Source organism: Hyperolius riggenbachi, unplaced genomic scaffold (assembly GCF_040937935.1).
Source record: "Hyperolius riggenbachi isolate aHypRig1 unplaced genomic scaffold, aHypRig1.pri scaffold_186, whole genome shotgun sequence".
In the NCBI taxonomy this organism is placed as follows: domain Eukaryota; kingdom Metazoa; phylum Chordata; class Amphibia; order Anura; family Hyperoliidae; genus Hyperolius; species Hyperolius riggenbachi.
In genome coordinates, this window is record NW_027152397.1 from 95,972 (window position 1) to 121,558 (window position 25,587).

General features: G+C 45.6%; 1 protein-coding gene across 3 annotated transcripts in view; it reads left to right on the plus strand.

Annotated features, from left to right (window-relative positions):
- Window positions 1–25,587, plus strand: part of LOC137543725 (cocaine esterase-like) — a 229,253-nt gene that overhangs the window by 94,278 nt on the left and 109,388 nt on the right. For all 3 annotated transcript variants that reach the window (XM_068264854.1, XM_068264856.1, XM_068264855.1), the window contains exons 6-8: window positions 10,297–10,410; window positions 11,581–11,676; window positions 21,156–21,296. In XM_068264854.1, the coding sequence (XP_068120955.1) occupies window positions 10,297–10,410; window positions 11,581–11,676; window positions 21,156–21,296 (351 nt within the window). The remainder of the gene's footprint in view (window positions 1–10,296; window positions 10,411–11,580; window positions 11,677–21,155; window positions 21,297–25,587) is intronic.

Genomic DNA, 25,587 nt, shown 5'->3' on the forward strand with positions numbered 1-25,587 from the left:
GCCCAGCCTCATCCGGACTTTGCCTCCTGCGGCCCCCCAGGTAAATTGAGTTTGAGACCCCTGCTTTAGATCCATCAGATCTAAAGATGCAAAAGGATTTAGCATAATGAATAAAATCATTATTTCTCAGTTTTTAGCCATTATAGTTTTAAAATTAAACATTCTCCTGTGGATAAAACCAACACTTTTTATTTGCCCAGTTGTCCCGATTATTAAACCGTTTAAATTATGTCCCTATCACAATGTATGGCGACAATATATTTTTTTGAAATATAGGTGTTATTTTTCTGTTTTTGTTTTTTGTTTTTTTTTGTTTTAGCCATAATGAAACTCTTATGTAATAAAATTAATTTTCCCTTAGTCAACTATTTATTTATTGATTTTAAGCTGATTTTTTTTTTTACAAGTATTTTTTTTAAGGGGGGAGTGGAAGTGTAATTTATTTATTTTATTAATATTGTATATTTTACATAGTATGTTTGTGCTTGTGTGTAATATACTTTTTGGCCATAAGATGGCGCTAGTGAACACTTTCCCGTTAAGGAAGTGATCACTTTTTTTTTTTTTGTACACTTTATTAAACTGAAACAGTTTCCTGTTTTATGAATGGAGGTGGCCGCTGTTCGCGGTCACGTCCATTCACTTCAGGCATTGCGATTGGGTAGAGGACTGCTCGTTCCTCTTCCCCAATCACTTAACAAGGGATCCCGATGGAAACAGCGGCGGTAGCGGCGCGGACACATGCGGAGCGGCGGCTGGAATACGCGACTTATTAAAACGTCATGTTGCCTTTAATAGGCTAATGCATGACGTTTTAATGCGTTACTTTGTCAGTAAATGGTTAAGACTGTATACGTCAAATCTTCTAGTAATTCAGTACTCTCTATTTCTTTGATCAATTCAGTCATCCCTGGTGGGGATGTCTTCCCCCAACATCTCATCACTACACATTTAGCGCTGTTGAGGATGTGTCTGACAACTGAGTTCTTATAACTTTTGATTGGGCCTGTATGGAGGTGCAATAAATAAAACTCAGGAGAAAAAGCAATCGGTCTGTTCGATACGCCTTAATTAGTTCTTAAACTTTTCCCCAAAACCCTTTTAAAAGAGGACAATCCCAAAGTAAGTGTTTCCGGGACTTTTGACGTCTATCCCACTCAACCCTGTCTCCCTCCAGGTGTTGGATGCCTTGAAACATCTTTTCCATTACTTTTCTGGCCAGCATAATGTTTTCTAATTTTTCAAGTTCGCCTCCCCATTGAAGTTTATGGCGGTTCGCGAACGTTCGCAAGTTCGTGAACGTTTGCGGAGGTTCGCAAACCGGGTTTGCGAACCTAAAATCTGAGGTTCGTGCCTTCTCTAGCGATGCCTAGATGACCTATCAGATCCCTGCCGCACAAGTTAATCGGGCAGGCTTTTGAGACGATGAACTGACATTTACCCTTTTTCTTTGCATGGGGATCTTCTACCACTGTGGGGTCACTGACTGGTTCCCAGGATGCACCACCACCTCCAGCATTCCTAGCGAGGACTGACCCTTGTTGTTTCCACCTAACACCACTTTCAGCCATCAACCCAGATCTACAGGCTCCTGTATCCACCATAAATCTAACTTTCACATTCCCCACAATTAGGGTAACCTCGGGCTTGTAGCAATCTGCATAATTGACCGCCACAACTTCGATACCCCCACCCATGCCTAGTCATTGTGGACCCCGGACGCTCTGGTGACACGGTAGGGCCAGATGACCTTTCATGCCACATTGAAAGCATTCTTCACGTTCTTTGCTACCTTAAAAACCCTTATGTCTGTGCCTTTGTGGGCGGTATGTACGCCCTCCTTTATTCACATAACAATCATTTTCATCATCACTGCAACCATAAACATATGTGGCAACTCTCTTCCCCTTTTCTTTGATCACACGTTCAGCATGCCGGGCATATTCTAGAAAGTCAGTCAGTCTGCAAGTTCTATGATTAACCATATGCTTTGTCACAAACTTGACACAAGCTTCTTTCAAAGCTCTGTGTACAGCAATCTTAAAGGGACTCCGAGCAATGCAGTAACTATGGAAAGATGCGTATCATTTTAAAGCTCATTTTGAAGCGTAGGGTGGCGGTTTATATATCATTGAAAATAGGATAAAGAGAGCTTCAAAACGGTATGCATCTTTCCATAGTTTCTGCACTTTTTGGAGTCCAGCATTGTATTACACAGGATGACACTTTCCCCGGTGTCGGGCAGCTCTATTTAGCACAATGCAGTGAAATACAAGGAACCCAGGGGGATATAATTACAAACATCATGCTGGTAGGTGTGAGGATATAATTAATTAGTTGTGGGTATGCTTAAAGGCATACCCACAGGCACTGTTCGGAGTCCCTTTAAGCTGTTGTTCATATGGGGAATCTGCTGTTCTGTCAGCAGGGGGAGCTATACCACTATGTCTATTTAAAACCTCCACCATTCTAGCTACGAACTCAGCTACTCCCTTCCCATCTTTTTGGGTAATGATGGAAATCTGCCCCCAATCTGGTGATGACATTTCCAGGAAAGAGACCCGGTGGATCTATAGCTTGGGAAGTCTTATACCAGGAGGGTCCAATATTGATCTGGACTTGAACTACTTTATTGCTGACAACTAAAATAGGTGGGATCAGTGTCTATTGTGTGTGGAATGTAGATGAGTAATATTTGTATGATGGTGGGCATGGTTCAACATTCCCCCTGGATGATATCCGTATGAGGATCCCATAAAGAATATGAACTATAGGGATATTTATAATGTAGGAAAGACGCATGATATATATATATATATATATATATATATATATATATATATATATATATATATATATATATATATATGATCTTATCATTTTATAAGGTTAATACGTTTTATTATTATTTTATAAGGTTTAATGAGTTTAATATGTGATCTAATAGGGGTGTTTATTGAACAACAAATTGTAAACGGGATATCCCTCTACGTAAGCAGGAATTTTCCCTGAGATGGGATAGGAGGCCAATCAGCGCAAAGTGCACTCGCGCAGACTATCTAAACAAGGTTGGCAGATGTGAGCCAATAAGGGAAGAGGAGAGGAACAGGTGACCAATCGGAGGGTCCCGAAGTACAACCAATAGGTGAGAAGAAACAAGGCCACATGGGATACCCACGTCATGTGGGAAAGCTAGGGGAGAGACCAATGAGAGCGCCTCGACGCAAAGGGAGATGGGAAAGGGGGCGGCGATTAATGGCCGTGTAGTAGGATACAAATTAGCCCGGTAAAGCGTCCAACCTCCGTGCCCCTGATGAGTCACAAGCCAGGGACGAAATCGATCGGGCGGAGGTGGACATACTGGGCGACACGAATAACGTACCCCTGGAGCGGCGGCAATAAGTGGGAGAATCAGAAGCCGGTGGGACTACAAATACCATCGCGCCCAGCTTGGCGGTGGGGGAGAGCCCGTGTTTAAAACTCTCTGCTTGAATCTCATCAAAGGAAATGTGAGTGAATTTTAAAATAAAAAGTGATTTTAGCAAAAGCAGTATTACGCTATGTGAGGCTTTTTTGAGGTGCAAGTGAGGATAAGCTGATAATCGGCAGTAGTGACACCAGGATCCTGAAGGTCCTAGGACTCCTGGGCTTGTGCATGATTGTCCTATCTAATAGAGGCCAATACGTCCAGTGAGTGTGAACTTTATCGGGTGTTTATGGTGGAGGCCACTGCTAAAAGTACTGCAACATTTTAAAGTGGTTTGAAGGTTTATGGATGGATGTGCACAGAGCAGGAAATATAATGCACAGTAACTGAGCTCCATATTCATATTCATTTGGTTACATTATGATAATTCTAAAAACAATACTATAATCCTATTCTTAAAGTATCACCCTAGAACACTAGTTTGATTATATTAGCATGATTCTTTCAGCAGCATAGGAATATAAAAGGTATATACACAATGAATTATAAAACCTCTGTTGATTCTTTTCACAGCCTTCCGCACGGAAGCGTGACATATCTTCCTCCTCCTGCTCTGATTCTGGCACCCCACTTAACACTCAGTCGGTAGCCATCACCAAAGTGGCATCACCGCAGGGCTCAGCAGTGTGGACATTTTTGTATGTGTCTGCCTCAGATGAGAGCAATGCCATCTGTACTCTCTGCCACCGAAAATTGAGCCGTGGAAAGACCAAGACCCGCGTAGGGGCAACTGCCTTACGAAGGCACATGTTGAAAAAGCACAAACTGCAATGGGATGATCACCTGAGGAAAAGCAGCCCACAAAAGCAAAGCCACACACCGCAGTGGAAGATACCAGGCCGAAATTATTTCTCAAAAAAGGCGATACCCAAACTGTACCGTGATGTTGAAAGGCAAGTGGTGTCATCTCTGGCACACAGCGTTGGGTAAAGGGTCCATCTATTGCGATTCGCGTTGAATCGCCGGTTCGCAAACTTTTACGAAAGTTCGCGAACCAAAATCCGCGACCTCTCTACTAGGCAGCAGTGAGCAGTTGTGAGAGTTTGAGAGGCATTTCACTGCCTATCAACAGTCTATGGAAAAGAGGCCTTAGTCAGAGAGCAGTGCTATTTTCTGAAGCACTTTTATATCTACTGCAGGAACGTTCAAAGGGTATTTAGCTTTGCTTTGTTTCATAGTTTAAAATGCAGAATGTACAGGGGTTGGACAAAACCCCTTGAAAATCAACAAAATATATTTTTGTAACGATCGGTGTAACACAGAGAGAATCCGATTATTGGTGATCTGCAGTATCACCAAAAATACAGATATATACCTGATTATTGATGATCTGCAGAATCACTGATAGTACAGATATATCACTAACCTCTGGACACCTGAGTGATATGAGTGTTTGGTGCAACAGTAATACTTTGAGGAAAGCACCTGGAGAGCAGGTACAAAGGCAGTAAGGAATACTGCACTAGAGAACCAGGACCTTCCAGTAGCCTGAGAATCTCCCGGGGGGAGGAGTCAGGCTGGGAGAAGGAAGGACCAGAGAGTGAGTGACACCAATGGGTGGATGTCACTGACTGATCTGGGAACTATCTCTAAACTGGGAAGATAGCTCTCGAGGTCGGGCAAGCCAAGTCGGCAACACACAGTCAGATAAAGTACAAAGACAGGAGGCTGATTCGGTAATCCTAAAGCATGCAGGGTTTGGCAACAGAGTATCAGATTAGCGAAGTACCAAATCAGTGATCAGAAGATTGGTAAGGAAAGCAGAAGGTCATAACAGATAATATACAATGCCTAGTCTTGGGTGTGAGCTCCGTGATCATCAACACCCTGGAACTAGTCTGACATATAACAGGATGGTAACACAAATCCCTAGTCTTGGGTGTGAGCTCCGTGATCATCAACACCCTGGAACTAGTCTGACATATAACAGGATTGTAACACAAATTCCTAGTCTTGGGTGTGAGCTCCGTGATCATCAACACCCTGGAACTAGTCTGAAGTATAACAGAATGGTAAATACAGATTCTGACAAAAGGTCTGAGTGCTTCCACATAGTGATCGCAACGGCAGACAACCAGCGAATGACCAGCACCCAGTATATATAGCATAGCGCTCTCCAGCGCCTCCCCTTGGTGCTGGACCAATGGGAACTGGTACAAGCGTCAGCTGACCGGCCTGGCCAGCTGATTCACTTCTGGCTGTCATAAAAGTTCTGCCTCTCAGCGCGCGCGCGTCCTCCTGAACCTGTGTGGACTATCAGTCCCAGCCACACCAGACACATGTTGTATACCACCCGCCGCGCTGGACGCGGAACCAGCCGCACCGCTTTCAGGGCATGCGACGGTTTCTCCACGTTCGGCCATACTAACAGATGTAGGTCTACGCGTGCAAACCGCCGCGTTGGACGCGGAATCAGCCGCCTTGTTCTGAGCACATGCGGCGGCTTTTCCGCGTTTTCTCACATTTTTAATATGGTATAGATCTACCTTTTGTGCCAATAACAGCCTCAATTCTCCGAGGTATTGATTCATACAAATTGTGAATTGTTTCCAAAGGAATTTTTGCCCATTCTTTAGTTAAAACACCCTCCAGTTCTTTTAGAGAAGATGGCGGAAATCGACTTCTTACTTGAATCTCTAATAACGACCATAAATGCTCAATAATGTTGAGGTCTGGGGATTGTGGTGGCCAGATGAGATGCTAAACTTCATCAGAATGTTCCTCGTGCCGTTCTTTAACAATTCTAGCTGTATGGATTGGGGCATTATCATCTTGAAAGATGGCGCTCCCCTCCAGAAACAGTTCTTGAACCATAGGATGAACTTGGTCGCCCAAAATTCCTAAATAGTCTCGGCTGTTAATTCTTCCATGAAGGGAAATAATTGGCCCAGCGGATTTCCAAGAAATAGCACCCCAGATCATCACAGAACCCTCGTCATGTTTTACGGTTGGGAGAAGGCTGTCTGGATGAAATGCTTTTTTCGCCTGTCTCCAAACGTACACTCGGCCGGAGGTCGGAAATAAGGTAAACGATGATTTATCAGAGAAAATCACATTTTTACACTGCTTGAGTGACCAATTCTGGTGGTTTCTACACCACTCTAAACACTTTGAAACATTTGTCGTTGAGAGCAGAGGTTTTCTAATTGCAGTTCTTCCGTGGAATCCAGATTTGTGCAGCTCTCGACAGACCATTTTTGTGGAAACTGGGTTCTGTAGGTGTTCATTCAGCTCTGCAGTGATTTTAGGAGCCGTGGTCTTGCGAGCTTTTCTAACAATTCGATTTGGAGTCCGACGGTCTCTCTCTGGCAACTTCGGCTTTCGGCCACAACTGTTCTTTGCTGAGGACATTTTTCCTTCTCTTTCAAAGGCAGTCATTACTTTTGAGACCGCACCTCTTGAAATGCCAAGCATTCAGGCAGTTTCTGTTACAGTAGCGCCTACCATAGGAGCACCAACAATTTGGCCTCTTTGAAAGACTGAGAGATCTGCCATTTTTATAAATTATAACCAACTTTGGTTTAAATATCTGTAAAAAAAAAACAATAATTTTAATTAAACATATCAAATAACAAAAATAATAAACAAAAATAATTTAACATGTGTCAAGTTTTGATTGCTTAAAACATGTTCAAAGATTATGATGCCAAAATGTTAAGTGTTTCCGTTATTTTGTCCAACCCCTGCAGTTTGTAATAGCAAATATTGGAGAATGATGCTATGGTATATTAAAAAAAAAGCTATGTAACTGAAAATAAAAATGAGACTATTTTCTTTGCTACTAATGTTCTATCAATTATCTGTACTACACATACAATTCATAACATAATATAATTTTTTTTGTTTTTTTTTTCCTTTCTTTTTTTCTTCGCTTCAGTGTCACTTGACTTGAAACTTCTAACTGCCCTCAGTTTAGAACAGTGATGTACTGTAGATTATCCCCTTCCCCACTGTTGCTATGCGTATCTATGTGGGCAAATAAATCACGTGGCACATTGTATTTTAAAATTATAATGGCTGAAAACTGAGAAATAATTGTTTTTTTTTCATTCATTTTGTTTCCTTATTACACCCTAGGGCTGCTCAAATCCGGATCCGGGAGATACCCAGATAGTTGCTATCCGGATATCTCCCAGGAAACCTGTGCAGGCTGGGCGGTGGGAGGGGGGGGTTAAAACTTACCTGTCTGACGTCTTCTACGTCCGTCCCTGGTGCCTCCCACAATGCGGTCCATGCGCATCACATGACTACAAACACTTCCTCCTTCAACCCGGAAGGAGGAAGTGTTTGTAGTCACGTGACCGCCATGTGGACCTCATAGTGGGAGGCGCCAGGGACGGACGAAGAAGACGTCAGACAGGGAAGATTGACCCCCCCCCGTCCCCGTCCAGCCTGCACAGGTTTCCTGGGAGATATCCGGATAGCAACTATCTGGGTATCTCCCGGATCCGGATTTGAGCAGCCCTATTACTCCCTTTTAAAATGCATATAAGATAATTCTTATCAAAATTACCACTCAAAGAAAAACCTAATTTGTGGTAAAAAAACAAAACAAAACTACCGTATTTTTCGGACTATAGGACGCTCCTGATAAGACGCACCTAGGTTTAGAGGACAAAAACCAGGGGGAAAAAATATGTACAAAACCTGGTGCATCCATGGTGCAGGGGCATCTTGTGGATTATGCCTCCTTTGTACCTCTTGTGTCTCCCTGTGTCCTGTCCTCCTGTTCCCCCATGTGTCCGCCTCTGTCCTCCTATGCCCCTTTATGTCTCCCTTGTGTTGTCCTGTTTACTTCTTTGTGTCCCCATGTGTCCTCTGCATGGGCACAGTACAGGGAGTCTCCAACATTGCGGTGAGTTGGAGGTTTATATTGGCAGGCATTCACAAGTCCGGTACTCCCTGCATTTGGGCAATAAAACGCAGTGACTTGTTTACCCCACTTTTGGGGGAAGAAAGTGAGTCTTATAGTCCAAAAATACAGTATAAACAGTGGCTTGCAAAAGTATTCAGCCCCCTAGAAGTTTTCCGCATTTTGGCCCATTACTGCCACAAACATGCATCAATTTTATTGGAATTCCACATGAAAGACCAACACAAAGTGGTGTACACGTGAGAAGTGGAACAAAAATCATACATGATTCCAAACATTTTTTACAAATAAATAACTGCAAAGTGGGGTGTGCATAAATATTTGGCCCCCTTTGATCTGAGTGCAGTCAGTTGCCTATAGACATTGCCTGATGAGTGCTAATGACTAGAGTGCACCTGTGTGTAATCTAATATCAGTACAAATACAGCTGCTCTGTGAGGGCCTCAGAGGTTGTCTAAGAGAATATTGGGAGCAACAACACCATGAAGTCCAAAGAACACACAAGACAGGTCCAAGACAGGTCAGGGATCAAGTTATTGAGAAATTTAAAGCAGGCTTAGGCTACAAAAACATTTCCAAAGACAAGGCCATCCACCTAAATTCACAGGCCGAACAAGGAGAGCGCTGATCAGAAATGCAGTCAAGAGGCCCATGGTGACTCTGGACGACCTGCAGAGATCTACAGCTCAGGTGAGGGACTCTGTCCATAGGGCAACTATTAGTCATGCACTGCACAAAGTTGGCCTTTATGGAAGAGTGGCAAGAAGAAAGCCATTGTTAACAGAAAGCATAAGAAGTCCCGTTTGCAGTTTGCCACAAGCCATGTGGGGGACACAGCAACCATGTGGAAGAAGGTGCTCTGGTCAGATGAGACAAAAGTGGAACTTTTTGGCCAAAATGCAAAACTCTATGTGTGGCGTAAAACTAACACTGCACACATCACTCTGAACACACCATCCTCACTGTCAAATATGGTGGTGGCAGCATCATGCTCGGGGGGTGCATCTCTTCAGCAGGGACAGGGAAGCTGGTCAGAGTTGAATGGGAAGATGGATTGAGACAAATACAGGGCAATCTTGGAAGAAAACCTCTTGGAGGCTGCAAAAGACTTGAGACTGGGGCGGAGGTTCACCTTCCAGCAGGACAATGGCCCTAAACATAAAGCCAGGGCAACAATGGAATAGTTTAAAACAAAACATATCTATGTGTTAGATTGGCCCAGTCAAAGTCCAGATCTAAATCCAATCGAGAATCTGTGGAAAGATCTGAAAACTGCTGTTCACAAACGCTCTCCATCTAATCTGACTGACTGAGCTGGAGCTGTTTTGCAAAGAAGAATGGGCAATGATTTCAGTCTCTAGATGTGCAAAGCTGGTAGAGACATACCCTAAAAGACTGGCAGCTGTAATTGCAGCAAAAGGTGGTTCTATAAAGGATTGACTCAGGGGGCCGAATAATTACGCACACCCCACTTTGCAGTTATTTATTTGTAAAAAATGTTTGTAATGATGTATGATTTTCGATCCACTTCTCACGTGTACACCACTTTGTGTTGGTCATTCACGTGGAATTCCAATAAAAATTATGCATGTTTGTGGCAGTAATGTGACAAAATGTGGAAAACTTCAAGGGGGCCAAATACTTTTGCAACCCACTGTATAGATAATTTGGGTGTCTTATGTAACAATAAAGTTATTGGTGAATTAATGGGAGGAGCATGATGAGAAAATTGCTCTGGCTTTTAAGAGGGAAAAAACTGTGGTCAGGAAGTAATTGTACACCACATCAATAAGACACAGGACAAGCTTACAAAACTTTTGCTGCTGTGTACTCAATGAAAAAAAATTTACTTTGCTCAAAGCTCCTTTCATACAAGTTGTTTTCAGTGTCACGGCGGATTCATGAGACAGCCCATCTCTTTGTGTTTTTCATCCAGGTCCTGTCTCCATTAACCAAAGGCTTAGTCCACCGAGCCATTGCGGAGGCCGGTGTGGCCCTTATGCCGGGACTGGTAGCCACTTCTTCTCAGGAACTTGTCTTTATCCAAAAGGTAGGTCTGCAGATCTTCCAGATATTGCCTATCCAGTCAGACATAAACCACCAGAAAGAATCTTCTATCGGTGCAATCACAAATTAATATCTCAGAGTCAGAATAAACTTTATCATTTAAAGTGTACCAAAGCTGAATAAAGAACGAAAAATCGATACTTACCCGCTGCTTCCTGCAGCAGCATAAGCAGTGTGAGCCCCTCGCTGTCCTCCTGCGATCTGCCGTTCAGCCGCGATCAGCCCGGTAACTGTCTCAGTCACATCCAGTCTTGGTCTTCTGCGCATGGCCGGACTTCCCGCGCATGGGCAGTAGACCTGGACTGGCGCAACTGAGCAAGTTACTGGGGCTGAACGGCAGACTGCTGGAGGACAGCGTGGGACACGTGCTTATGCTGCTGGAGGAAGTAATTTTTCTTCTTTATTCAGCTCTGGTACACTTCAAGGTGTGAGCTGTGCTTCAGCACAGGACCTTCAGTGGGTGAGACGAGGAAGAAATTACACTAGAGTATGAAATCTCACTTGTCTTCCATTTACAATTAGGGCTGTTTTTAGACATAGGCAAGCCAGGCAAATGTCTATGGTGATATCTGCAAGAAAGGAGGGGGGGGGAGGGGGCATAAAGCTATTCTTAGCATACTGTATTTTACAGAATTAAATCTATTAAAAAAAGCAGTGAGAAATGGTTTCTTATTGAAGGTAGGGTGATTTTTATAAAGACTGATGGATTTCCTTAGAATGAAGGGTGGTGGCACTGAAAAGTGATGACGATCAAGGGTGATGACGCTGAAGCGTGGTGGGGCTGTACGGTGGTGGTGATGAGGTGGCGCTCAAGGGTGGTGGGGCTGAAGGGTGGTGGGGTGTTCAAGGGTGGTGGTGCTGAGGTACTGAAGGGTGGTGGCACTGACGGATGGTGGCGCTGAAGGGTGGTGGGGCTGTACGGTGGTGGTGATGAGTTTTTGTAGGGTGGTAGTGGCGGTGGCGCTCAAGTGTGGTGGTGCTGAAGGGTGGTGGGGTGTTCAAGGGTGGTGGTGCTGAGGTACTGACGGGTGGTGGCGCTGACGGATGGTGGCTCTGAAGGGTGGTGGCGCTGAAGGGTGGTGGCGCTGAGGTGTTGAATGGGGGTGGAAAAACAATAACACTTACTGTAGTTGGACATCTTTGTGTTTTTCAGGTAATCGCCAATGTTTCTGGCTGTGATGAGGCCACTCTGCTGGACTGTCTGAAGGGGAAGTCAGAAGAGGAGTTACGCACGCTTATTGGCGTCCTGGTACTGTATACTCAGTCTGTCAATAACAGATAAAGATATATTTTTTTAAATTGAAATGCACCATCATGAGTTTTGTAATAGTAGCCTTATAAGTTGTTGTTATGATTATTTTTTTTAACCTCCATGGCGTTCAATTTACCCAGGATGTCTGTGCAAAAAGTGATAACATTTATTTTTAAAACTTTTTTTTTTTCCTGTAACTTACCAAAATGTGTCAAGCAAGGGTCTAGTATACAGTGCAGGAGAGTATTGATGTGTATGCACGTTTATACTGTTCACAGCATGTTTTTATGGACGGATATATCTGTCCATACCGCTAAGGAGGGTTAAAGGGAACCAGAGGCCTCAGGAAAAAGATTCTATACATACCTGGGGCTTCCTCCAGCCCCATACGCACGGATCGCTCCCACGCCGCCGTCCTTTGCTGCCTGGATCCGCCGGTACCGGGTCCCATCATGGCCGCCAGTCGGCCGGCAGACGCGGCCAATTGTCCGCATCACACGGGGCTCCCTCCATATACGTACGCGTGAGGCTGCTTACTGCGCAGCCGCATGCATACTGGTATGGAGGGAGCCCCTGTGATGCGGACAATTGGCCGCGTCCGTCGGAAGTGACGGGACCCGGTACCGCCGATCCAGGAAGCGGAGGATGGTGGCGTGGGAGCGATCCAGGCTTATGGGGCTGGAAGAAGCCCCAGGTATGTATAAAAGCTTGTTCGTTTTTTTTTTTGTTTTTTTTAGCAGCGTTCCTCTCTGGTTCCCTTTAAACCATTTGCCCCTTTTTGTAATCTGCTTTTTTGATGCAGAAGAGTCTTTTGTAAGAACTGTGTATTACAATGCAAGTTTATAATGACCTTTGCTTGACTTATCTTCTCCTTAGAGTTCTATTGGGAATAAACATTATCTCCCAGAACTCATTCTATTGTCTGTAATGCTCCTAGCTTAGTATGCACTTCTCTACCAGGAAATCATTTTATGGCTGTAATTCCTTATCAGTGAGGGTTGCTATAGACAAGGTCCTGAGACTCCCGAGACTCCTAACTGGATAGAAACTGTCACTTGCATACCTGAATTAACTCTTTCAGGAAGATAAAGGAACACAGCCTAGTTATTAGTGTGCTTGGCACTGTACATCCCCATGTCTATCTCATCATGTCACATGTCAGGTCAAATACACTTTAAGGGCTGGTTCAAACGGCTGCTTGGAGCATTCGGGACTGGTCAGCTAAACGCTCCCATTTAAGTGAATGGGAGTGTTTAGCATCATGTGGTTACCGGCAATTGTGCAAACGCGGCGTTCCTATCCCGATTTACAGCGTAGTTTCAGCCGGCCCTAGAAGCCGCATGCGGTGTCCAGGGTCGCCTAGCCACCGCGGCTTCATGTCCCCTTGCAGGGAAGAAAAATGCTGATCGCAGTGGGAAGCCGACGATCGCCGTTCCGCCGCCACGCGTCCATGTGAACCAGCCCTAAGGAGATGTCAATGATCAGGAAGATAAGATCGGCAGAGATTAGAGAGACACCTTTTGGGAGACCTTTTACACTGGTGCAGTGGATCATTTTACCGCACCTCACCGCTATGCCAATTAAAGCCCACGGGTGCTGCGGTGTGATGCACTGGAAGTTGCCGATCTACCGTGAGCGCATACCTACATTGCCCCATGACCTCTGCGGTGAGGTGCGGTGGACCGGAAGTCATGTAACTCTATGGTAACACAGGGAGTTTCAAAAATTCTCATGGTGGCCTTACGGCGCACATAAGCGGAAGCGTATTTTTACAGTGTGCTTCCGTGCACTTCCATGTTTCCAAAACAGGAAGTGAGCGTATGTGAGCGTCACTTCCTGCTTGGCTGTGAGCCAGAAGGGGCTTTCTACGTACTAACGCGGTAATCCCTGAAGACATGTTTGTGACGGTGCTGTACCGCTAACGCCAGCCGGTAGTCTGAAACCAGGCTAAGGAATACATGTATCTGCAGCTGATTCATTTTTAAGGACATAAATTGGCATAAATTACACATGTTGGGGTTGATTCACTATAACAAATAGCGTGCCTTATCAGAGTTAACATGCCTTATCAGCGTTAACATGCTTTTTCAGAGTAGCATAGTACTCAAAGGGGTTCTGTGGAGGGGGAAAAAAACAAAAACCAACACTTACCTGGGGCTTCTATCAGCCCCCTGCAGCTGTCACGTCCCGCGGCGTCCTTCAATGATCCTCTGTTTCCCGCTGCTGGTCCCGGTCTAATATTCATCTAACTAGATGAATAGTGCTCGCTCCTACGCGCGTCATCAGGAGCTTACTGCGCAGGCCCAGTATGACGTTTTCTTGTACTGCACCTGTGCAGTAAGCTTTCGATGACACGCAGCCGCAGTATAGTTAGACACAAGATTATACAATGTCCGACGGCAGGGAACGGAAGATCGGAGGGGGGCGACGCAGGACATGACAGCTGCAGGGGTCCTATAGAAGCCTCAGGTAAGTGTCTGTTTTTAATTATATAGAACACTCTCCGGCGCTGGAAATGGCTACTATTCTACAAGCTGCGTGTTACGTGGAGGGATTCCCCAACCCTCAAAATTGTACTAGAAGATTATATAAATCACTAACACGCGCTTAGTCAAATTTCAACACTTTATTTAAAATTAAAATGTTATATCCTCAATCATTACCCACACACACTTGTTTTCCACATCCACACTCTCGAGAGGCCTCTCCACTTACTACAACCTCCTAATCTATCCTCCTTTATAAAATTGATTGGATATATATTTCCTAAAAAAGTATTTGATTGCGTAATGGATCCCTTTAAAATAGTGTCGCCACTTATTTGCAAAAATGGAGGGAAAAGAAAAAAAGCGTTACTCCACTCTTAATTTTGTAGAAAATAGTAAATGTCACTTTTTAAAAGCTGGTGATATCGCCAGAAAACAAGTGTGTGTGGGTAATGATTGAGGATATAACATTTTAATTTTAAATAAAGTGTTGAAATTTGACTAAGCGCGTGTTAGTGATTTATATAAGTGTCTGTTTTTGTTTTTTAAGCCCCTCTACAGAACCCCTTTAAGTCGGTGAACTGCCAGGCAGCAGCATAAGGAGGATTCTCATTGGTTCATGGTGGGCCAATGAAAATTCAGCATGCTGCTAGGAAGAATTGGTCTATTGTAATCCCATAGTTTCCATGCTCCTGCCAGGCTGCATCCTGTGATATTCAGGGCTGAGCAGCAGCGGAACCGGGGGACATGTGAGTATGGAAATCGAACGTATGGAGCGGAGGCAAAATGGATGGCGCGGATGTGCGAGGGACCGCAGTGTATCCGCTGTTTACTGCACATCTAATGAAAGTCAATGGAGAATCACGCTTCTGCTAAAATGTGCATGCAAAGAATGCACAAAAAGACCTTACTTGCAGCATAAATTTGCACATTGCATGTGAATTCCCATTGACATTGACCTGTGGAAAAATAGTCGCGAGCCAAAATTGGCATAAGAATGTGTATTTTAACATGAAAAACGCATGCAATAAAACAGTCAGTTTTTGACAATAAGTGTGAACCCTACCTTAAAGAGGAACTGTCGTGAAAATCTTAAAATTTAAAACACATACAAATAAGAAGTATGTTTCTTCCATAGTAAAATGAGTCCTAAATTACTTTTCTCCTATGTCGCTGTGACTTGCAGTATGTAGTAAAAATATGACATTACCGACAGGTTTTGGGCTAGTCCATCTCTTCATGGGGGATTCTCGGCATGGCCTTTATTCTTTAAAGGGGAACTTCAGCTTAAACAAACATACTGTCATCAAGTTACATTAGTTATGTTAGTTAGAATAGATAGGTAATATAATCTCTTACCCGCCCTGTTTTAAAAGAACAGGCAAATGTTTGTGATTCATGGGGGCTGCCATCTTTGTCATGGGGGCAGCCATCTTTTTGGTTGAAAGGAGGTGACAAGGAGCAGGAGACACAGTTCCAACTGTCCTGTGTCCTGATTACCCCTCCCAGCTGCAGGCGCTAGGCTTCAAATGTCAAATTCAAAATGTAAAAAATAAATAAATAAAAATTGCACCAAAACAGCAAAAATAGAACAAAAAAAATCAGAAATCCCATCATGCTTTGAACAGCATCAGGGGAAAAAAGCCCGGGCAGTTTTCTTCTGTGCAGCTAAAAATGAGGCTTGTATAAGAGAAACAAAGTTCTGATGCTGTGAAACTGTCAAACACCAAGCCTTTTCAGTGCTGCTGAGTTGATTTTTAGTCCAGAGGTTCACTTTAAAGACATTCCCTGAAAAGGATTAACAAATCTCCTACCAAAAATTCTGTATATTTTGGAGCATGTAGCGGTTAGTGTTCCCATAACATTTTTCAGAGAATTAAACTCCTTAATATCCCCCTTTATCTGGGGTAATACGAGACCTAACTTAAATTGTCAATATTGCAAAAACCTAAGGACTGGACTGCCGGGGACTAGCCCTACCTGATTTTTTTCTTATACTATCTAGCAGGCCAATTGAGGTATATTATATATTTATATTATATATTTAATGGGGAATTGTCCTCCTCTGGATTTTCTCGAAACTTGCTTCATGGGTACTATTGGGGGCCTCCCAGTTCACAAGCTCTGTCATAAGGTCTGGGCACAAATTAAAAAGACTACCAACTACTCCGATATCATCCCTGATTCTCCACTATGGTATAACCCCGCTTTCCAGGAGCTAAATGATTTACAGTAAGCTAGATGGTGGTATAATATGGAGGTACGACATATTCAACACATATATGAAAATGGAAACCTGAAATAGTTTGAGCCACTGCAGACACAATTTAATTTACCTCGGCAGAGCTTTTATAAATATCTACAACTGACACACGCGTTGACTACTCAATTTAAAACACATAGCCCACTCTTATCTGGATTTCCATTAATTGGCATCTTCAAAACACAAGGTCCTGCTGGCCATCTTTCTACTCTTTACTCCTATGCAGTGAATGTGGGGATTGGAGATGACCCATCCTATGACAGATGGCGTGAGGTGATTCCAGAACTCACCGAGAAACATTGGGAAGATGTATGGGAACTACCTTCCCAAGTATCTGTTGCTGCAAATGATAGGCTTATCCAAACTTTCTTGATCCATCAAGTGTATCTCACCCCTAAACATATGATAAAGATGGGATATGGCCTATCTGATCATTGCACTAGATGTAACTTGTACGCAGCCGACTATCTCCATATGATTTGGAATTGTCCACATTTGAGTAATTTCTGGTCTGATGTAGAGATGGCCCGTACGGTTCGCCGGGCGAACGGTTCCCGGCGAACTTCCACTAGTTTGCAGAGGACCGCAAACTTTTTGGGAAGTTTTTTTTCGTCACCATAGTGCATCATGAGGGTCAACTTTGACCCTCTACCTCACAGTCAGCAGGCATATTGTAGACAATCAGGCTACACTCCCTCTTGGAGCCCCACCCCCATTATAAAAGGCAGACAGCGTCAGGCTTTTCACTAACTCATGTGCCTGCATTAATTAGAGAAGGGAAAGCTGCTGAAGACTCTCATAGGGAAGGCTTAGTCAGGCTCTTGTAGGCTTCTTAGCTTGCTCCTTGCTGATTATTATTGCTAAAAAAGCACCCCTCAACATCTCTTTTGAGAGCTAATCTTGGTCTTGTGATCTCTTTTTTTTTTTGTGTGTGTGTCCCACTGACACTTGTGTTGCATAGACACCTGGATAATTCATACTGTGTGTGCCACTGCCAGGCCCAGCACATTCAGTAACTACCTGTGTGTGTGTGCCAGGTGCATATTGTAATACCCATCACTGCATATACCTACTACCTGTTTTTCACTTCAGTGCACCCATCTACCGACGTGAGCGCACGCAGTGTCACTGTGCCTGTCCGGTACCAGTGTGTGTGTGTGACAGGTGCACATTGTAATACCCATCACTGCATATACCTACTACCTGTTGTTCACTTCAGTGCACCCACCTACCTACGTGAGCGCACGCAGTGTCACTGTGCCTGTCCGGTACCTGTGTGTGTGTGTGTGTGACAGGTGAACATTTGTAATACCAATCATTGCATAATTGTTCATAGTACCTGTGTGACCGCACGCTGTGGAATATACCACTCCGATCATACCTGTTAACTGCACCTGTGTGACAGCTGCACATTCTATTGTAATACCAATCACTGCATACCTTTCACTGCATCTGTGACTGCACATTGTATTATACCTGGCAGTCAGTGCATACCTTTCACTTAAATGGATGGCAGACTTGCCCTCCATAACAGATTATCCTTAAAGGTAGTAAAGTTGATTAGTAGTTTCCTATACAGCAGGGCCTCGAAGTCCTCCTGTATCGTTATTTTTGTCACTACTTCGGGACTTGCATGCCATGCTTGCTGCCTTCCTTGGATGTGTGGTGGTAGCCGTTTCTCAGGCTCCAACTCCGGACCGGTATCGAACCCGGACTCCCAGGCCATGCGCTTTCTTTAACAATGGTAGAGAGAAAACCATCGACAGTATGAGCAGCGATGGACTACTTGGTGAGCAGGCTTGACCTGAGCCAGATCTTTCCCAATTTGCCATCCAACTTCTATCTGCCTCAAGCGTCCTGTCAAAAAGGACCTTCAGCGCAGCTGGAGGCATTCTCACTGAGAAGAGAAGTCGCCTAAGTCACAAAAGTGTTCAGTACCTCACCTTTATCAAAATGAATGAGGCACGGATCCCGGAGGGCTACTGCCTGCCACTAGACTGTCAGTCCCCACACACAGCATCTCTGCCTGTACGCCGTGTGACTGCCTGCCCCAAGACTAAGTCACCCCCACACAGCATCTCTGCCTGCAGGCCGATTGACTGCCTTCTCCGCCACCACCAACAGGGTCCAGGACTCCAGGCGGATTTGCTGAATTTTTAAGGCCACTGCAAGCAGCGGCCGCTATAATAATTTTTCTGGTGCGTGTACATGCCTGCCTAATTTTTCTTGCTGCACTGTAGCTGCAACAACAAAACAAAAGGCATGTACATGTGCCCATCCCCCTTCGTGATCATTACCTTGCCGCGGTGAAGGGGCTTGCGTATCACAATGAAGCAATGACTGCCGGCTATATGAGTGTCTCGGGGGGGGGGGGGGTGGCACACCAAAGATAAGGTCGTTGCTTCATTGTGGACAGACCAAATTTGATCAGGTGGACAGTCACTGTTGTTCTATCATTGAGCTACCACAGCCCGGCGACCATATGGGCTTGAAAACCGCCACGGCCTGCACTCTCGCCATGGTGCGCACCACTCCAGCATGGTCATTGCTACGCAAACAGCGAGTTTGATGTGTCAGTGTGAAGCAGTACTCTAATTACGCACCCTGATTGATGTATACACATGCAAGATGTTTGAAAGCACTTTAGGCCTGCAATCTGGCTTTCAATGTGATGTCTGCCCTTAAAACGCTGCTTTACATCCAATCCGTTCTTTTCCCGGGGACTTTTGGCGTCTATCCCACTCCGCCATGCCCCCCTCCAGGTGTTAGAACCCTGGAAACCTTTTTTCCATCACTTTTCTGGCCAGCATAATTTTTTCTAGTCTTTAAAGTTTGCCTCCCCATCGAAGTCTATTGCGGTTTGCAAAAGCTTGCGTGAACCGAACTTTCGCGGGAGGTTCGCGAACCGAAAATCAGAGTTTCGGGCCATCTATAGTCTGATGTGTTCATATTGCTTTCACAAATTATAGAGATTCAGATAGATCCTTCCCCACAAATTTCTCTTCTTGGAATCTTAGATGTCGAAATGTGGTCCAAACAGCATAAGTCTCTTATAAGGAAAGCCTGCTATTTTGCAGACAAAACTATTGTCCTGCATTGGATGAGTCCCCAGATCTCCTTCGATTGAAAAATGGAAAAGCCTCATTAACGCCAATCTGTCATTGGAGCAGATAATCTATAAAAAGGATGTATTGGTAAATTACTTCTCATTTGGTCCCCCTGGATGGATAGCCCTCTTACAATAAGTAGACAGTAATGCTTATTATACATAGCTGGACTTGTGCCTGATACCATGGATGATGATGCGTCTAGCTATAATCTGACCGATGTATGTATATATGTTACGGCCAGAACCCAAAAGTTTGGCCACTTCGGGTTCTGACCGGCCAATGTGCGAACTGGCCGCTGCGCAGCGGCCAATGTTAGAAATGACATTTATTCCTGAAAGCTTAATGTCTTTACATGCCGGCAAATGTAACAAAACTTAGTGAATTGAATGGAATTAAGCCGGCGGCAACGGCAATGTAAAAGATCAAGCCGCCGGCTTCAGCTCGCTCTCCTCCCCCCTTGCCTCTCTCCTATACTGGGCAGCCAGCGGGGACTTGTGTCCCCCAGAGTCGTTCGTCGCGGCAGGCAATCCTGCCGTTCGTTCCTGCAGAGCGGGTGCTGGCAGAAGCGATGTCTGCAGCCTCCCCGCTCTGCTTTCCCTGCAGCCGCGAACGACTCTCGGGGACACCCGTGTTCCCCCCCCCCCCCCCCCGGCTGCATATAGGAGAGGGAGGCAGGGGGGAGGAGAGGGGGCAGAGCAGAAGCCGGCGGCAATGTAACAGATCAAGCCGGCGGCTTAATTCCGTTGATGGTTTTAAGCTGAGAATTCAGTTCAATGGCATCAAGTCCTAGAGAGAGGGAGCTTATTTTTCTCTTGGGTATATTCACAATGGTACATGCTAGGCTGACTTCAGCACAGAGCTGGGACAAGGTCCTCCAGCACCCAAGGCCGAGACACCAAAGTGCGCCCCTCCATCCCTCCAACCCCAGCTGTCACACACTGATTGCTATTAGACTAAGAGGGCCACAGGGCCCACAACCTCCCCAACACCTTAATATCTAGTTATCTGGCTTGCAGTCACTGCTATGTATCCCCTTTTCTTATTTATTTCTGCTTCAAACACAATTAGGAATGACAGCTGAATGAATTGTGCGCCCCCTCCTACACTGCGCCCTGAGGCTGGAGCCTCTCCAGCCTATGCCTCGGCCCGGCCCTGCTTCAGCATGTAGCTTTGGTGGTATAGTGGTGAGGATAGCTGCCTTCCAAGCAGTTGACCTGAGTTCAATTCCTGGCCAAAGTATGTGAGCTGGCTTTTGACATCCTACAAATCCCTGGAGGAGGAGGAAGGGGGGGGGGGGAGGGAGGGAGGAAGGAAGGAAGACAGTTTGGGTGGTTTTTGAAGTCTCTGGAGCTAAAATTGTGATTTTCCTGCAGAAATTAGTTTGTTGTAAAAAACAAAAATTAAAAAATATTGAATTCCGCGGAAATCTGCATCATTCCGCGAAAGTTCCGCTATAGCGTTATAGAAATTCCATTCCGTTGCGGCGGAATGGAATCATCAAATTACGGGCAGAATTGTGGAAAACTGAATTCTGCAGAATTTGTTGAGTATCCCCACTTATCTCCAAAAAGTTGGGAGGTATGCCATTACTAATTGTTCAATCATTTGCGCTTGCAGGCATTTGTCACTCCTCCCGCCGCCATTGATGGGGTATTCTTCCCGAAACCTGCCGAGCAGATATTGGCGGATAAAGAGAATAATCCGGTCCCATTTATGACGGGTATTGCGGAGCAGGAATACGGCTGGATCCTACCCATGGTAAGATGCAATGCAGACACAACATTCATGACCGCTCACTGCATTAGCAGTAGCGAGACTTCTATAAAAGAGCTTCCGGTTCGCATATGTAACATTCTACCGCCAGTGCAGGAGGGCGAGTCGAATGACTGCCAACCCTGCTGCCGGTCAAATTACCGGCGGGGTTAAATACTATTCCCCCTCCGAGTCATAGTAAAGGCCCTTTTCCACTAGCTGCGTTTACTGATTCTTAAGTGCAGCCGGTTTAAAATAGGAATATTGGGTGGGCTCTTCCACTGCTGCGTTCCAATTTAAAAAAGACCACGAACGCATATCTGTGCGATTATGTGTTTTGCATTTAAAGGAATAACGCATAGAGATGCATTTGCTTTTTGTGTTTTTGTTTTGATTTTATTTAACCACTAGTATCTATTTTCAAAAATCAAGACAACGTATGAAAAAACGCACAACAGGTTGCATTTTGAAGTGGAAAAGGGCCCTAACTTGGAGCGAGAAGTAATTTGGGGTCCAGTGAATGCTGGAACTGTGAATTACCCTTGCGCTAGGGAACGCACTATAGCATTACTGCTATAGCGGCGCCCAGCTCAGGCACTTGGCCTCGAAAACCACCTGAACCTAAGGGGAAAAAAAATGTACATACACTATATAGATCATTTTTTTAACCTCTGATTTTTGAGTCGGGACGGTCAGAAAGGCCAAATTTAGATTCCATGGAAAATCCGATCTCCGCCATTGCCGATTACCGCTACCGATTCCGATTTCCACATTCCGATGCGGAAATCGCTGAAATGTTTCACCAATTTTTAACATCGATTTTTCTAAAAAAAAAAAAAAACTACAAGATCTTTTTGAAAAAATGTTTTCCTCTTGTTCCCACACTTCTGATTAACATACCCTCAGTGGAGATGCTCGTTAAAATTTTGCAGAAATGCAATTTCCACATTTCCGAATCGGAAATTGCATTGCCGCATTGGCAAGCGGAAATCTGTAATACAAGTGCGATAGGCGGATTACGCTGAAATTTTCGCCGACTTTAACATCGATTTTCTCAAACTACAAGGTCTTTTTGAACATTTTTTTCCCCCTGTTCCCACTTTTCTGTTTAATATACCCTGTAAATTTGGCGTTTCTAGGACCTGTGAGGGCTTTGCTATTAACCGTTAAAGTGATCTTTAAAGAGAACCTGTACTGAGTAAAATTATTTAAAATAAACACATGAGGTAACTTCAAATGAACATTACATAGTTACCTTGCCATCAGTTCCTCTCAGAAGCTTACCATTTGCTTCTGACAATGATCCCTTCCAGTTCTGACAATATTTTGTCAGAAATGAAATATATCAGTTGCTGCCAGTGATATATCAGTTGCTGTCAGTTACAGCTGAGAGGAGAACTGATGTGTCCATGTTTCCCTATGGCTCAAGTGGGCAATATTACAGTTTAACTGTGTGCTGACCAGGAAGCTGTTATGGGGTAATGGCCATTTTCAAAATGGAGGACGGAGAATTCCATTGATCACAGTGGACAAACAGGACACAGGAGAGGAGACAGAGATTGAGGAGTAGACTACACAGCAGGTAAGTATGACTTGTGTATGGTTATTTTGACTTTTAACTTTCAGTACAGGTTTTCTTTAAGTCTATAAAAAAAATGAGATTTACTCACCTGGGGCTTCCCTCAGCCCCCTGCAGCCGATCGGTGCCCTTGCAGCCCCGCTCCGATGGTCCAGGACCCGCCGGCGAACACTTCCGGTTTGGCCGTCTCTGGCCGACAGGCATGGGAACGCGAGTGATTCTCCGCGTTCCCAGCCATAATATCGCCCCCTATGCTGCTATTGCGGCCAGGATGGCGAAGCCCCCACAGGTCCTAGAAACGCCAAATTTACAGGGTATATTAAAAAGAGAAGTGGGAACAGGAAGAAAAAAAAATGTTCAAAAAGACCTTGTAGTTTTTGAGAAAATCGATGTTAAAGTGGGTGAAAATTTCAGCGTAATCCGCCTAACGCACTTGTATTACAGATTTCCGCTTGCCAATGCAGCAATGCCATTTTGTGATCGGAAATGCGGAAATTGCATTTCCGCAAAATTTTAACGAGCATCTCCACTGATCATTAAGCCGACGGGACTATATACACTAGACATCCTTTTATTCAATGTGTAATTGTAAATATATATATATATAGGAGGGGCACCAGGACATTAAAGGGAAGGTTCAGGGAGGGTGGGTAAAAAATCAAAATCAATTTCCACTTACCTGGGGCTTCCTCCAGCCCGTGGCAGGCAGGAGGTGCCCTCGCCGCCGCTCCGCAGGCTCCCGGTGGTCTCCGGTGGCGCGCCCGACCTGGCCAGGCCGGCTGCCAGGTCGGGCTCTTCTGCGCTCCAAGGCCCGGAACTTCTGCGTCCCACGCCGGCGCTCTGACGTCATCGGACGTCCTCCGGGCTCTACTGCGCAGGCCCAGAACTACTGCGCATGCGCAGTAGAGCCCGGAGGACGTCCGATGACGTCAGAGCGCCGGCGCGGGACGCAGAAGTTCCGGGCCTTGAAGCGCAGAAGAGCCCGACCTGGCAGCCGGCCTGGCCAGGTCGGGCGCGCCACCGGAGACCACCGGGAGCCTGCGGAGCGGCGGCGAGGGCACCTCCTGCCTGCCACGGGCTGGAGGAAGCCCCAGGTAAGTGGAAATTGATTTTGATTTTTTACCCACCCTCCCTGAACCTTTCCTTTAACTGCTAGGCATGTGTAGAGGGGGTCTCTGGGTGCCCAAGCACCCCCCCCCCTTTAAATTCCCATAAAAAGGCCCCTTTGACTGTAAAGACGAAGCTCTGCCTCTTGCCGCAATAAGCCCTGCCCCTTCCTGCAGGAAGCCCCACCCATCACGCAGGAAGCTCCTCCCCATCTGGGACACTCTGGAGTAAAAAGGTGCCATACAGGAATACTAGTGTAACCATCCCCGCAGCTGTGTGGACGCAGGTAAGATGGCGTCTCTCTGACAGCAGTGACCTCTCCTCCAGCATCCCCAGTGACCTCTCCCTCATCCTTGCACCCACAGGGACCTCTCCCTCCACCTAGGACCCATACTGACCTCTCCCTCCCCAGCATTAGCACTGCAGTGATCCTGAATCCCCCAGCACCCACACTGACCCCTCCCTCACCCAACAGCACCCTTCCTGTTCCCAGCAGCACCCTTAGTGACCTCCTCCAGCACTTAAACTGACCTATTTCGCGCCCAGCAACCCCAATGACTTCCCCTTCCTGCAGCACCCACACTGACCTCTACTTCTCCCATCATCCAACCCTTCCCCTCATAGCTGGCACCCAGTACTCACGCTCACATGACCTCAAGTACCTGCACCCATGCCTGACATTACACCCAGTACTCACACCTGCACACAGCCTTCACATGGCCCCCACTATCTGCACCAAGCACCCACTTAACCAGTACCCACACCCAAAGTATCTGCATTCAAAACCCATGTGACGCCCATGGCCAGCACCCAGTACAGGCCAAGTATTCGCACCCATGTCACACCCAGTACCTGCACCCAGCACCCGCATGACATCCAGTACACGCATCCAGATCTCACATGGCACTAAGTACTCGCAATCAATGCCCGCATGCCACTTCATACCCTCCTATAGCCAGAACCCACATGACACTCTGTACTCACACCCAGAACCCACATGGCACCCAGCATCTGCATTCAGCACCCACATGACAACCAAAAAACCAAAACCTCCTAGCCAGAAACAAGGAGGGGAGGCATGCTGGGGGGGGGAGAGTTGGCGTTGTGAGGCCCCTTCTTCAGATTTAAGCACCCCCCACTTAAGGACCCTCTGCACACCCTGTTAACTGCTTTGCTACAAGCAGTGTATGGGAGGGTACAGCCAAGTCTGCTCCCTCATACAGACCCCTTCTAGAAGCTGTCTCCCCCACCCAATCTAATAGTTGCCCCAGGGCTCCTGCAGAGTACTAGCTGCACTGGAGTTACCTGTCCAGCCAGCATGCACATGCCGCCCGAGCATGGGGAATGGCGCTAATGACAGGAAGGAGTGCACCGCCAGGACAAGTATATTACTCCTCTTTGTTACCCCAACTTTTGTTTGTGTGTGGGGGGGGGGGAGGGGGGCATGCATCTTATGGGGCAAAAAATAGAGTGATCTTCATTGCAAATATACTCCTTGGTGGTGTCTTCAGGATACTATATTTTCTATTTTGCATTGTTATTTATTCCTATGTCCCTTAGCAGTATCCTGGGTGAAATTGGTACCTGGAATCCTAATGCTGCATCTGCGCC